This window comes from Ursus arctos, unplaced genomic scaffold (assembly GCF_023065955.2).
Source record: "Ursus arctos isolate Adak ecotype North America unplaced genomic scaffold, UrsArc2.0 scaffold_9, whole genome shotgun sequence".
In the NCBI taxonomy this organism is placed as follows: Eukaryota; Metazoa; Chordata; class Mammalia; order Carnivora; family Ursidae; genus Ursus; species Ursus arctos.
In genome coordinates, this window is record NW_026623111.1 from 68,822,193 (window position 1) to 68,837,336 (window position 15,144).

Sequence of the window (15,144 nt, forward strand, 5' to 3'; positions counted from 1 at the left end):
GCTCATTTCAAACTTAGACGTTCTGAAAATAAAAGCTAAAACCCACAATCAACACAGCGTTTTAAAAGGCCCCAAATGAACAACATATCAGAAACACTTCCCCAACTTAAACATAACTTTGACCATAGTAGAATGTCAAGGAGATGTGCACTGGTGCACTACAGCTCAGAGAAGCCGGTGAGAGGACCCACACCAGCCACGTGGCCCAGTGGCCTTTCTACATGACACCAGAGTGAGCAAACCCATTCTGACACTGAGTACAAACTTACGTCGCATAGCCACAGGTATCATTCGCTGTTACGTTGACTCCTGGGCAGAAGTTTTGTCCCAAAAATTCATTATACTGCAAAGCCTATAACACAAGGGCAGATGGGAGAAGGTAAATGATTTTAAATTTCAAAAAGTCTCCAAAGAATGATCATGTCCTCCTAGTTTAATCTTTACTGCTATTCCTAAAAACAAACCAAGCTTCACAGTCACGGTCACACCAGAGCAGCTAAAATTTTTTTCCCTGGTAATTGAGTGGTCTATGTTGGGATTTTGGCTTCTGAAATAAAGGAAGTAAAGTATTTGGCAAAGAGGGGAGACCTCTGGCTATCCTACCCGTAGCTCCTTTCTTCTTCGCTCCCTAATTTTATAATCCCACAAACAGTGTAATTAAAATCATACAGCAGTACTCAGAGACTATTGTTAATTTATGGTAAGAATCTTTTATATTGTTCTTGTTTATTTTCATCAAAACCAGTGCTAATTCTTGGGAGTTAGAAACCCAGTCACACTATTTTAAGACACAGTTTTTTGGGAGTTGATGAGCTGTTTAAAGCCAATACAGTAGCTATATTATATGCTCTTTTTCTTCTAATTTCCACATAAAAGATGTACTCTAGGCTCCCATCCTCTATTTTCCTATAGAACTGAAATGCAACTACATTTTTTTATATCAGTTAGTCCATCTTCCTCCTTCATGAGGAGTTCTCTCTCTACCCCTCACCTCCCTCAGACAGCAGGGTGACTGGGGAAACCTCAGGTGATGATCAAGGTGACACCTGTCACTCTAAAAATGAAACCCCTGGGAGACTTTCACAGTTCGTGGCTGGGGCCATGAGGTTGCTGGGCCTTATTCTGGTTTTTCCCAGCGTGGGAACAATGAAGCAGTCACAAGGACACGTCAGGAAAACTTACCGCATAGCCATATCGGGGAATACTGAAGTACTGAAGCCAAGAGAGCCAAGGCCCAATGGTCCTGAGATTTACCAACAGTCCTGAAAATATCTACAAAAAGCAAGTACCAAGAATCAGACCTGGTGAAGTGATTTCATGAAGAATTACAGAGAATAATTTCTGAGTCCCCTACAACCTTTACAAGCACTTCTTCTGACTTCTCCACTTCACATACGTACGCCTCTCTAGAGCTGAGGCTGTTTATGGTTCTAAAGGAATGACAATATATCTATCATACCTACGTCATTTCATTGGAAGACCCTTCATTGTCAAGGTTTTTACTTTTGGTAACTGCCCACAATGAAAGGTCAACACAGTACTGACTGTGCTAATGATACAACCCCTGTAAACATACCGGAACAGATCTGAACGTCTGATGCCCCTCTCTATTTCCCCAACACAGTAAGATCTGTTATTTACAAGGCTTGCATTCTACCTGTGCACGACGACAGAAACCACCTGGGGTTCAGGATGCATGCTTACAATAACGCAAAGCCTGGGACTGACATACGGAGTAACAGGATGAAGAACAACGTAAAATACGGTGAATACCTTCATTTAAAGCTACCAAAGAGCAGTATTACAGTGAAGATCCCAGGGCGGACTGTGCCAGCAACAGACGGCCATGTGAGAAGAGGTTCATCTAAAGCTTCTAGCCGGCTGGGGCAGACATAACAATGACGAGGTTGCTGGAGGGACTACATATTTTTGAACTTGACTTAACCAGGTCCTTAACAGAGGACACACAGCATCTCTGAGGAAAATATGGTTTTATGACTGGTTTTAAAGGATCTATCTACAAACTTTTAAATAATAATAAAGTGAAGCATCTATCACACAAAACATTTTTATAAATTGATGACACATTATTTATTGGATGATAGAAAATATATGCAAGGTTTATCACTTTTCCAATAATGTTTAGATTGGTAGATGTCAAACTCAGAAATGGAAGACTTAAACTTTGGCAAAAATTTGTGCTAGTTACGCTGCTTTTAAAGACATCTTCTCTGGGGCGCCTGGGTGGCACAGCGGTTAAGCGTCTGCCTTTGGCTCAGGGCGTGATCCCGGCGTTACGGGATCGAGCCCCACATCAGGCTCTTCCGCTAGGAGCCTGCTTCTTCCTTTCCCACTCCCCCTGCTTGTGTTCCCTCTCTCGCTGGCTGTCTCTCTCTCTGTCAAATAAATAAATAAAATCTTTAAAAAAAAAAAAAAAAAAAAGAAAGACATCTTCTCCTACTCCAGCAAAAAGAACACGTGTATTAAGTAAACAGGCTAAACGTTCCTGTTCACTTGATTTAGTTAAGGGGCAACTAGCTGATTTGCCTACTGATTCATCCATGTACAGGTAAAATTAAGGGATATGTAAGGTTAGGCTTCGGTAACCATTAAAAAAAAAGGTAAGCAGAAATATATTGGTAGAAGAGAATGTCAGGAACCCAGAAAGGAGGAGACACAGTACTGTGTGGGCTTTGGAACCTTACGGTATTTTTAAAACACCCCTTTTCAAAATACAGGACCCAAGACAGACTACCCACACTGCAAACTGTTCTATTTCTCATGGAGCTTAGCTATTCCCTTGGAGAGGAGCAAATCTGACCAAACCATTAAGTTACTGCTTAAAGAAGTCAACGGTTCTCTAACACTAGCACAAAAGTTGGGTCATTAACCTGTCATTTTTATGAGGGAATCTTACAATCAAAATTCTTCTGGTTTTTGTGGGGGTTTTTTAGAAGTTTTTGTTTCAATTCCAATTAGTTAACATACACTCTAATATTTGTTTCAGGTGTGCAACTTCGTGATTCAGCACTTCCGTACAGCACCTGGTGCTCATCACGAGTGCCCTCCTTCACCCCCATCTCCTATTTAACCCAACCCCCTAACCACCTCTCCTCTGACAACTATCAGTTTGCTCTCTATAGTTAAGTATGTTTCTGGGCTTGCCTCTCTTTTTCCCCCTGTGATCATTTGTTTTGGTTCTTAAGTTCCACATAGGAGTGAAATCATATGGTACTTGCCTTTCTCTGACTCGTTTCACTCAGCATAATACTCTCTAGCTCCATTCACATCATTGCAAATGGCAAGATTTCATTTCTTTTTGATGGCTGAGTAATATTCCAGTCTGTAACTATGCCACATCTTCTTTATCCATTCATCAGTCAATTGACATTTGAGCGCTTTCCGTAATTTGGCTATTGTTGATATTGTTTGGCTGCTATAAACATAGGGGTGCATGGATCCCTTCAAATCAGTATTTTCCCCACTCTGGGTGAATACCTAGTAGTATAATCACTGGATGGTTATGGTTCTTGGTACAGTTGTAAATGTACCGATTCCTTGATTTCTATTTCTGCTGCTTCATTATTGGTGTATGGAAATGCAACAGATTTCTGCACATTGACTTTGTATCCCTGTGACTTTACTGAATTCATGTGCCAGTTCTAGCAATTTTTTGGTGGAGTCTTTTGAGTTTACTACAGAGAGTATCATGTCATCTACATATAGTAAAAGTTTTACTTCTTCTTTACCAATTTAGATGCCTTTTATTTCTTGTTGTTGCCTGATTGCTGAGGCTATGTTAGATAACAGTGGTGAGTGTGGACATCCCTGTCTTGTTCCTGACCAAAGAGAAAAAGCTCTGTTTTTCCCCACTGAGGATGATACTGGCTGTGGCTTTATTGTATAAGGCCCTTATGATGTTGAGGTATGTTCCCTCTATCCCTATTTTGTTGAGGGTTTTTATCAAGAAGGGATGCTGTGCTTTGTCAAATGCTTTTTCTGCATCAACTGAGAGGATCATATAGTTCTTATCCTTGTCTTTATTAACATGGTGAATCATGGTGATTGATTTGTAAATACTGAACCACACTTGAAGCCCAGGAATAAATCCCACGTGATCGTAAGGAATGATTCTTGTAATGTACTGTTGGATTCGGTTTGTGAGTATTTTATTGAGGATTTTTGCATCCATGTTCATCAGGGATATTGGCCTGTAGTTCTCTTTTTCAGTGGAGTCTTTGGTTTTGGAATCAGGGTGATCCTGGCCTTGTAGAATGAGTTTGGAAGTTTTCCTTCCATTTCTATTTTTTGGAATAGTTTGAGAAGAAAAGGTATTAACTCTTCTTTAAATGTTTGGTAGCATTTCCCTGTAAAGTCATCTGGCCCTGGACTTTTATTTGTTGGGAGATTTTTTATTACTGATTCAATTTCTTTGCTGGTTATCAGTCTGTTCAAGTTTTCTCTTTCTTCCTGTTTCAGTTTTGGTAGTTTATATGTTTCTAGGAATTTGCCCATTTCTTCCAGATTGTCCAATTTGTTGGCATATAATTTTTCTAATTTTCTTGTAATTATTTGTATTTCTGTGGCGTTGGTTGTTATTTCTCCTCTCTCATTTGTGATTTTATTTATTTAAATCCTTTCTCTTTTCTTTTTCATAAGTCTGGCTATGGGTTAATCAATTTTACTAATTTTTTCAAAGAACACAGCTCTTGAATTCATTGATCTGCTCTACTGGGGTTTTTTTTTTTTTTTAGTTTCTAGATCATCTATTTCTGCTCTACTATTTAATATTTCCTTCTTTCTGCTAGCTTTAGACTTCATTTGGTGTTCTTTTTCTAGCTCTTTTAGGTATAAGGTTAGGTTGTTTGAGATTTTTCTTCCTTCTTGAGGTAGGCCCGTAATGCTATATATTTCCCTCTTGAGATTGCTTTTGCTGCACCCCATAGATTTTGGACCGTTGTGTTTTCATTTTCATTTGTTTCCATGTAATTTTTTAATTTATTGATTTCCTGGTTGACCCATTCATTGTTTAGTAGAATGCAGTTTAACCTCCATGTATTTGTGGTCTTTCCACATTTTTTCTTGCGGTTGACTTCAAGTTTCATAGCGTTATGGTCAGAAAATATGTATGGTATGATCTCAATCTTTTTATACTTATTCAGGACTGATTTGTAACCTAGTATGTGATCTATTCTGGAGAAGTCCCATGTGCACTTGAAAAGACTGTATTCTGTTACCTTAGGATGAAATGTTCTGAATGTATCTGTTAAGTCCGTCTGGTAGAGTGTGTCATTCAAAGCCATTGTTTCCTTGTTGATTTTCTGCTTAGATGATCTGTCCACTGCTGTAAGTAGGGTGTCAAAGTCCCCTACTATTATTGTATTATTATCAATGAGTTCCTTTATGTCTGTTATTAATTGTTTTATATGTTTGGATGCTCCCATATTGGGAGCATAAATATTTACAATTGTTAGATCTTCTTGTTGGACTGTCCCCTTTATTATGATATAGTGCCCTTCTTCCTCTCTTGTTACAGTCTCTGGTCTAAAGTCTAGTTTGGTTTTTGAAGTTCCAGTTTATCAATGTTTCACTATATGTCACCAAGAAGCATCTTTTAAAAACTCATTTATAACAAAATGTTAACTAAAGTTATAGCAATGATATTGGAAGAGTAGCCAAAAAGGCTGGGTAATGTCAAGAAAAATCTGTACATTCTCTAATATAAGCTATACCTCAATACATGGTCTCCTTAAGGCAGAGAATCCCATTTACAGAATCCTCAAAGCAGGTTTTAGGTAACAGGTAAATTTGTGGGAAAACACAAGGGGAAATAATTACTTCTTAGAGAGGCACAGTTCCTACTCACCATCATAAACACAAAGGAGATGGTCATGAGAAGTGTCGCTATGGATACCACACTCTGGCCTGCTGCAATGGCCAGTGCCATAGAACTGGCCGAATAAGCCACCATTATAAGGGTAAACATCATGATGAAGAAGGCCTCCACAACTGGTTTCAAGCCTTAGTTGGGAAGAAAAGAGAGGGTTGAATCCAACTGCCTAGGTAACTGTGTATTTGGGATTGCTTACTGCGCAAAGCACTATAATATTTTGAGAAACTAATACCAAAACCAAGAAAATTCATCCTCTATCCAACCACCTTGAGTCACCAATTTCATCACCAGCCCCCCATCTTACTGTATAAAGTTATCATAAAGTTTCTTTTTTATACTTGTTGCATAAGTACATTTCTGTGTAACACCTCTGCTCCTTTATTTGTAATTATTAACAATTTCTGAGTGCCTGAGATGGAGAGCTCCAGGCAACATAACTGGCCCCAATTCTACTGCCTTTTCTTCTAAGAACGAAACTTGTCAAGAGCATATTTGTTTTACCCAAACATCGCCACATGACTGTTTGCTATAACTGCGTTAGGTAAAGAAATTGGGAAGAAGGTTACGTGACCTCCCAGTGATTTCAACGGCTTGCCCTCATATCCAAGACTAAAGACACAAACCTTTTGTCATATTGCTTACCTAACAAGAAATATATTATACAAGTAAATATAATACTTGGTAACATCCTCATGGGTAGTAAATCAGATAACAGTTTTCCAAAGAAATAAGATGACACTCTGTAGTATCCACTGATATATTCATGTCTAAAAAAGAAAAATTCGTCTTACATTAGTTGAGGAAGGCAGAGACCAGACTGGGCTGCTTGTGTGTCTACAGACTTCCACCACCACCAGGGGTCTAATGCCTACAGCTTCTCACATCCTTGAGGCAAACCCCCGGCCTCCATCCTGTCAGCATCAATCCTCCACCTACCATCTTGGGTGCGAGCCTCCTCTGTGATGTCACCCCCACACGAGTCTGTGCGATACAGCTCTTCTCATTATAGAACTCCCTCTGGGTGCCATCCATCCTGCCCCCTGAGCACCCACTCCCAGTGAGCAGATCTGCATCTCCTCCCTCTCTTCGAACACTGGCTCTCCTTAGAGAACAGCACTCCAGTAGCTGGGCTCAGTTATGGTAGAGGCTTTACTTTCTCCCCACTTCTGATTATGAAGCAGCTGGCTCTGCTATCCTCTGAGCTTTCTAATGCAGCTTTGGATCACTTCTCCCACTCTCGTGATAAAAAAGAAAATGGCACTTCCTCCTTCAACAATCATGCCTTTCAACCACACATCCCTGTCAGCTATCAAATACTGTTTCCTTCCCTCTCCAGTTCTAGATCCCTTCCTCTTCCTGACATCTTCCTCCTGTAATTCCAAACTCCTCCACCAATATCATTCTTTCCCTCTGGAATGATCCTTTCCTCAGCATGTAAATATAGGCAAATCTCTTCCAACTCTGAAAAAGACAAGAAACAGAACAGCCCCTACTTTATTTTAAGGCTATCCTTTGGCTCCTTCCATTCCCCTCCCGTTGAGGGCTAAGTTGGGTCCACATTCTTTCTCAACTTGACCTCCACACCTTATATTTACTGTTCAACCCACTACTTTCTCTCTACCAAGCCCCTCTCACTTTTCCTGTGCGGGCCATCACAACTTCTCATTTGCTAAAAACAAAAACTCCTTTTTAGCCCCTTTATCACTTCTTTTTCTGCAGCATTTGGATTTGCTGGCTCTGCCCTAATCTTCAACTCCTTTTCCCTTGGCATCAAGCCCCACATGCTCATGATTGTCCTCCCAACCTCTAGCTACTTTTTCTCAATTTCCTCAATAAACACTGGCAATCCCCAGGAACCAGGCTGTGGTCCAATACTGGATATGACCAGTTTGACGGACAGCCCCCTTCCTAGAACAGAGACCTACTCACATAAAGAGCTTCTTCTCAACCACAAAGAGCTCCACAGCTGATATACTGCTGAAACACTGGTTGGTCGTTAGGAAGAAGAGCACCCCTGCTCTGCAATGAGAGAAGTGGGGGGGGGGGGGAAGCACTGCAGTCAATGAAACATTCTCAAATCAATTTTCTAACCTCAAAACTCTCTCCTCAAATGATACTTTATTACATGAAATAGAAACTGCTCTGGTTAAAACAGAGGGAAGTATGGGCCTCATCGGCTTTCTCCCCACCATACCTGTGTATCCACAGTGGTACCCCTGGGACTTCACAGGGCACAGTCTGGAAGTCATGGACCTGGGTTGCTTTGGATTGAACTGTTTCCTCCCCAAATTCCTATGTTGAAGCCCAAACCTTCAATGTGATGATATTTAGAGACAGTGTATTTGGGAGGTAATTAGATTTAGATGAAGTCATGAGGGTAGGGCCCACACAGTGGGATTAGCGCCCTTAAAAGAAAAGGGACAGACATCAGAGTGCACACTCTCTCTCTCTGCCATGTGAGGACACAGCAAAAAGATAGCCACCTGCGAGCCAGGAAGACAGCTCTCATTGAAACGGACCATGGATGTATCCTGTTCTCTAGAAGTGTAAGAAATTGTTGTTTACACTGTTGTTTAAGCCTCTCAGTCTATGGTTCTTTGTGAAGGCAGTCTGTGCTGGTGAATACATAGGTCATAAAAATATTATCATCTTGAATTTTAACTAACAAAAACAAGTATCATTCCTAATGTATGAACAGAGAAATAGTGAACCAAATAAAGCCTGCAAAGTTTAAAAACCTCTATTAGCCACCTTTTTAAAGTAAAGAAGAAACTAAGACATGAGGAGGCAAAAGGACAGTAGAGGAAAACCTCAATCGACCCCTTATTATATATCTCCACCACACAGCTGTCAGTAGCACCTTGATATCCTTGACAAGCCATCACCAAATGGTTTCCAACGTGCTCAAGAAAGAAAACAAAATGATGCTTATAAAAGAAAAATTTATTTGCATACCTGTAAGAAAAGGAAGACTACCAATGCTTCTTTCTCAGTAAAATAATTAAGGCTTTAAAAGGAAAGTCACAGGTAATCTACGCTTTGATAGACATACGCATTTTATGAAAGCATGCCAACATTCCCGAAAAGGTCTTGGGCTTCCATTCATAACCAAACCATTTAATTGACATTGAGGATGTGAGTTGACACTGAAAGAGCTGAAGTGACCCATCATTTAAATGACACAAGAATAAGAGAGAACATTTTTAAAAATATAAACCCAAATGTACAGCCCCTCAAAAAAAAAGTCCATAGACACTCAGTAATTGTTTTTAACACCAAAACATAAAGAAAGAATGGATTTAGAGAACAGACTGTTTTAAAAGTGAATGTTTATACAATAATTAATGAACGGAAAATAGCCAGATCCAGTACACAGGCAGCTATGCAACTTTTTCCACATAAGTAAGCCTACTAGCAAAGTAAAAACTAATTTCAGAAATATGGGACATGCAAAAAAAAAAAAAAAAAAGAACAAGAAGAAGGAAAGAAAGATGGGACATGCAACAATTCAGCTCAATTGGTTAAGCCTTATGTCTAACAACACTGTTATATTCATCATGATTCTGAACTAGTAGATACTGACATTACTTCTAAATCATATGGTTTATTTTATAGTACATACAGTTTTTATTGCTAAAGAATTTAAGGTATTCTAATTCTTTTCAAGCTAGTAATCCGTCTGTAATATCTACTTATTAATCCAAATATTTTTTAAAATATCTTTTCTCTTAATAGATACTAATTTGTTTAGCTGTCACCACAATACTTCCCACTGCACAATACAAAAGGTCCCCGGGCAAAAGATCCTGTGACCTATATTCTGTACTTGGTACAAATATGGCATCTATAATGGGTATAAATCATCAATTACTAGCAAGCTTGGAAACGAGTGAGAGAACACCACACCCTTCAGGGAAAGGAAAGAGAAAAACAGTGACACAACTCTGGAAATAAGCTGCCATAATAATCTCAATGCAGAGCAACACTATCTGAGTCCATACAGGAGATCATTTATTTTACTTGAGTGAGGAATTGACTTTTATGCTTATTCTTTCTTTCATAAATAATCACACAACACCACAGATTCCACTTAAGCTCCTGCAAGTTTCCTCATATCCTTATGGGTAAAGGGGGATAATAGCCACCCCCCCACCTTGGGGCAGAAGCCTGAGTCCATGGTTTAAAACACAGTGCACAGCGCCCAGCACAGAACAGCTTTCTACATGAAGTACAAGGAGAACTCTGCAGTCTTTTTCAGAGCATGCCAGAGCCCATTACAAAGTCTCATCATGAAAAAATATTTTTAAGGGTACATGGTGACTAAAACTCGGTGAGGTAAACTAACATAAGTGCTAACCATATAACAGAAAAACCTGAGTGTCATCCAGCTCCCATGGCAAACAAATCATAAAATAGAAAAAAAAAATATTTACAAGCAACAAAAGAAAAAAACAGATAAACTGGACTACATCAAAATTTTAAACTTTTGTGCATCAAAGGACACTCTCAACAGTGAAAAGACAACCTACAGAATGTCCGAAAATATTTGCAAATTTATACCTGATATGGGATTAATATCCAGAATATATAAAGAACACTTACATTCAACAATTTAAAAATCCAATTAAAAAATAGGCAAAGGATTTGAATAGACATTTCTCCACAGAAGATACACAAATGGCCGATAAACACATGAAAAGGTTCTCAACATCGCTAATCATTAGGGGAATGCAAATCAAAACCACGTGAGCTATCACCTGACACCAATTAGGATGGTTATTATTATTATGAAAAGAAAAAAAAAAAAAAACAGAAAATAACAAGGGTGGTAAGGTGGTAGAGGAACTGAAACCCTTGTGCACTGCCAGTAGGAATGCAAAATGCTACAGCTGCTGTGGAAGATGAGACTATTTCATAGAATTACCAAATAATCCAGTAGTTCTACTTCTGGGTATAAATCCAAAAGAATGTAAAGCAGAGATTCAAACAGATATTTCCACATTCACAGCAGCATTGCTCAATTAGGGGCAAAGGGCAGGCCACTCCAAGATGGGTAACATTGCCATGAAAATTATTTTGCGTTAAAAGCAATCAAGACCTGGCAGACTCAGGAGAAGTTTTTTATCTCAGGGCACCTGGGTGGCTCAGTCGGTTAGGCATCTGCCTTCGGTTCAGGTCATGATCCTGGGGTCCTGGGACCGAGTCCTGCATCAGACTCCCTGCTTGGTGGGGAGCCTGCTTTTCCCTTCCCCTCTGTCTGCAGCTCCCCCTGTTTGTGCTCTGTCAATTAAAATTAAAAAAAAAAAAAAAAGCTTCTTATCTCCCCCTCAACTGCCTAAATTTACATTGGAAAGGAGAGCCTGTACCAGTAAGAGAGCTATTAAGAAAGATGCCTCTTTGCCTAAGAAACTTATTTGCATAAGAGGGCAACCTTTGTTTTCCAAACATCATCTCCTACCTTCCTGCTAAGGCCTTTCTCTGCTTTACCCTACCCACCCTTCTCCTTAGCTCATATAAGCATCATGTTGTCTCACTGCTTTTGGAATTTGCATGTCTGTGTGAATTCCCAGTACACGTGCTATTAAATTTTCTCCTGTTAATCTGTCTCATGTCAATGTGATTCTCAGTCCTACCAGAAGGACTTTGAATGGCAGATGAAATTCTTCCTCCCCAACATTCACGACAGCCAAAAGGTAGAAATAGCCCAAGTGTCCAAGGACAGAGAAATGCACAAACAAAATATGGTACAACCATACAATGGATATTATTCAGCTTTAAAAGAAAAGAAATCCTGACATATGCTACAACACGGATGAACCCTGAAGATACTATGCTAAGGAAAATAAGCCAGTCACCAAAGGACAAATACTGTATGATTCCACTTATATGAGTACCTTGAGTAGTCAAATTCAGAGACAGTAAGTATAATGGTGGCTTCCAGGCACTAAAGAAAGGAAGAATGAGGAATTATTGTTCAACAGGTACGGAGATGCAGTTTGGGAAGATGAAGAGTTCTGGAGCTGGACGGCTGTGATAGTTGCACAATAATTGGGGTGCCTGGGTGGCTCAGTCAGTTAAATATCTGACTCTTGATTTTGGCTCAGGGCATGAGCTCAGGGTCACGAGATCAAGCTCTTCATCAGGCTCTGCACTCAGCACAGAGTCTGCTTGAAATTCTCTCTCTCCCTCTTCCTGTGCCCCTCCCCCGCTCGTGTGCTCTCTCTAAATAAATAAATAAAATCTTTTAAAAAATCAATGTGAATGTATTTAACGTCACTAAACTGTGCACTTAAAACTGGTTAGGAAGGTAAAATTAATTACTTGTATAATCTGTATAAATTACCACCACACACACACACACACACACACACACACACTCCACCTGCAATTCACTGACTTATCCTACTTCTCAGTTTACCCTGTACTTGTCTCAAAATCAAATTCTTAATGGATTTTCATTAGCTGGAAAGATGTAATAGCACTTCCTCAAAGTCAAGATCCAAATTTACTTACCTATTCTGGATTCCTGTAGGATCATTTTTTAGATCATAGAAAATGGCACCTATAACCAATCCCAGGATGACTGTTACAATTATCTTTTCAAAAAGAAAAAGAAAAACAAGTTTTAATTAAAGGTAAAAACTTAACCCACCATTTATTATTATAAGATGTAAAGGCTACATAACCAAATTTCTCCATGGAGATAGGTACTTCAAGTGATTCAGAAAAAGTCCTTGGGTGAATATAAAACAGTGTAGGTTATTAGACTGCTTTCTTTCTTTTTTTTTTTTTTAAGATTTTATTTATTTATTTGACAGAGATAGAGACAACAGCCAGGGAGAGAGGGAACACAAGCAGGGGGAGTGGGAGAGGAAGAAGCAGACTCCCAGCAGAGAAGCCTGATGTGAGGCTTGATCCCAGAACGCTGGGATCACGCCCTGAGCTGAAGGCATACACTTAACGACTGAGCCACCCAGGCGCCCCTAGACTAAATTCTAAATGAAAAAATAATCGATCTGTGTGTTGGGGAGGCCAACAGAACACAGTAGACTCCTGGAATGCTATGGTTCCTCCCAGTGATTCACCAGGCCAGTTCAAGGTCCAGTTCAGGCTACCATAAGGGAATAATGCAAGTGCCTGGCTAAGTCATTTGAGGAATAAAGTCCAAATAGATAAGAGTCCTGACCTGAACTCTCAACCTTTTGTCCTAGTGAACATGCAGTTTTATATTCAAGAGGTACAACTAGGGGCGCCTGGGTGGCACAGCGGTTAAGCGTCTGCCTTCGGCTCAGGGCGTGATCCCGGCGTTATGGGATCGAGCCCCACATCAGGCTCTTCTGCTGGGAGCCTGCTTCTTCCTCTCCCACTCCCCCTGCTTGTGTTCTCTCTCTCGCTGGCTGTCTCTATCTCTGTCGAATAAATAAATAAAATCTTTAAAAAAAAAAAAAAAAAAGAGGTACAACTAAAAACAGGATATCTTTACTCTTACTATTATAAATAAATAAATTTTTTCAAGCACACATAAAAAAATTCTAACAATGTTACTCTGCGTGATAAGGAAGCAGGGGTAAGCGGACTGCCTACCTGACCCAGGGGGCAGGGCATGCCCGCACTGGAAAAGTGCAATGTCATTGCCACCAAGGCTCTGAGCCAGCTCTCTCTGAGGGAACTCAAATGCTTCCACTACCCATTCTCTTGACACGGCTTCTCTAGCAACCTCAGTCCAAGGGCCTACAGCCAACAGTGTAGAACTAATACGCTGCCTATTCTTGGCCACTCTTACCTACATTCGCTTACTCAGTCTGTTTGAGGACTCCCAAGAAGACCACATAAACATCACTTTTGTTTTAAAGATTGACAAAATGTCTCCTACAGACACTTCTAAGCAAAGGATTAAGGGTTACACTGTGACAGAATTTATTTAAGAAAATTCTACTTATTGTACTTTTATATTGTATTAAATATAAAAATAGAAGAAATATCATCAAAAGAAAACAAAATATCCCACCATGTACCTCAGAACCTTCAAAGTTAAAAAAAAAAATTTTTTTTTCAGTACTACAACAGTGTGATGGTATCGAGACTTGAAATTTTTTACAAGCCTATTTTGGCATGAAGCAAACCAAACTAGAAAAGAGGCCCATGATCTATGAAGACTAGTTTGTGAAGACCACAGTCTGAAAAAAAGTATGATGTGAGATGTCTTCAAAATTCCCATGCTAATAAGACAGTCTGAAATTTGGAAAAAATTACCTTGGTATAATTTTCATTACCCTCAGAATATACTGCACTTCGTGCCAACAGATCAAGCTCCCAGAATAAACGATGACGGACGAGTCTCTACTTTCAGACAACAGAACTTTAAGAATGTTCAGACTTTTTAAAACAGGCAGTCTAAAAGTTTCTTTTGTATTCAAATATTTGCTATCTTATACTAACAGACTGTCAGTCTTATCATTAGGATGTTTGCTCAAGGTTTCAAAGTTCTAAAAGTATTTTCAAGTCAGCTTTCAAACACATTGACAAAACTATTAATCTTGTAATTTTGTCATGCCTTCAAAAGGGGCATCTAGGTTATTCTTTCTTGCATTACAGAAAAGAAAAAACAAACAAACAAGCTAAACGTTGCTCAACAGAGGGCACAAAGTCACTACCTCTGAGTTCTGTGCATCTGGTCTCTGTTTTGAACAGAAGGGAAAAAAAAAATTCTCTAAATATGTTATTCTGTCTTGTCCAAACGTGTTTAGCAAGGTATCTCAAGGTAAGTTCTGAGGGATAATTATGGCCATCACTCAAAAAACAAATCCATAGTCACATATTAAATATGCCAATGGTAAAATGAATCTCTAAGAGTTATGACAGTGTTTTCCAAATTGATTTGATCAGAAAAACCCATGGCACATTAAAGGGACATTAAAGCCTTTCATACAGATGATCCATTTACTCCCAGATCGTCCAAATACAACCTTTGGTCAAATGGCATTATCAGAAGCAAAGTCTGAATCACATAAATGACTAGTTGAAATCTAAGGATGGCTGTAATATTAGCAATATGAGATTTATCAGCAGGAAGCCGTAACAGTTTAATAGCCTCACATTCGAACACTTTAAGAAGTAAATGTATATACAAGATTAAAAACACTAAGGCAAAGGTCAGCAAGCCAGGGTCCACAGGCCAAATATGGACTGTGTCCTATTTCTGGTCAGCCCTCTAGCTAAGAACGGGTTTTACCACTTTTTTAATGGTTGGG

At 39.4% G+C, this 15,144-nt stretch overlaps 1 protein-coding gene across 8 annotated transcripts in view; it reads right to left on the reverse strand.

The window, feature by feature from the left end:
- The window catches only part of ABCG2 (ATP binding cassette subfamily G member 2 (Junior blood group)), a 138,353-nt gene that overhangs the window by 861 nt on the left and 122,348 nt on the right, over positions 1 to 15,144 (reverse strand). For all 8 annotated transcript variants that reach the window (XM_057309863.1, XM_057309861.1, XM_057309862.1 and 5 more), the window contains 6 exons: positions 12,407 to 12,489; positions 7,823 to 7,912; positions 6,536 to 6,660; positions 5,867 to 6,021; positions 1,183 to 1,272; positions 270 to 352 (listed from right to left, as the gene is read on the reverse strand). In XM_057309863.1, the coding sequence (XP_057165846.1) occupies positions 270 to 352; positions 1,183 to 1,272; positions 5,867 to 6,021; positions 6,536 to 6,660; positions 7,823 to 7,912; positions 12,407 to 12,489 (626 nt within the window). The remainder of the gene's footprint in view (positions 1 to 269; positions 353 to 1,182; positions 1,273 to 5,866; positions 6,022 to 6,535; positions 6,661 to 7,822; positions 7,913 to 12,406; positions 12,490 to 15,144) is intronic.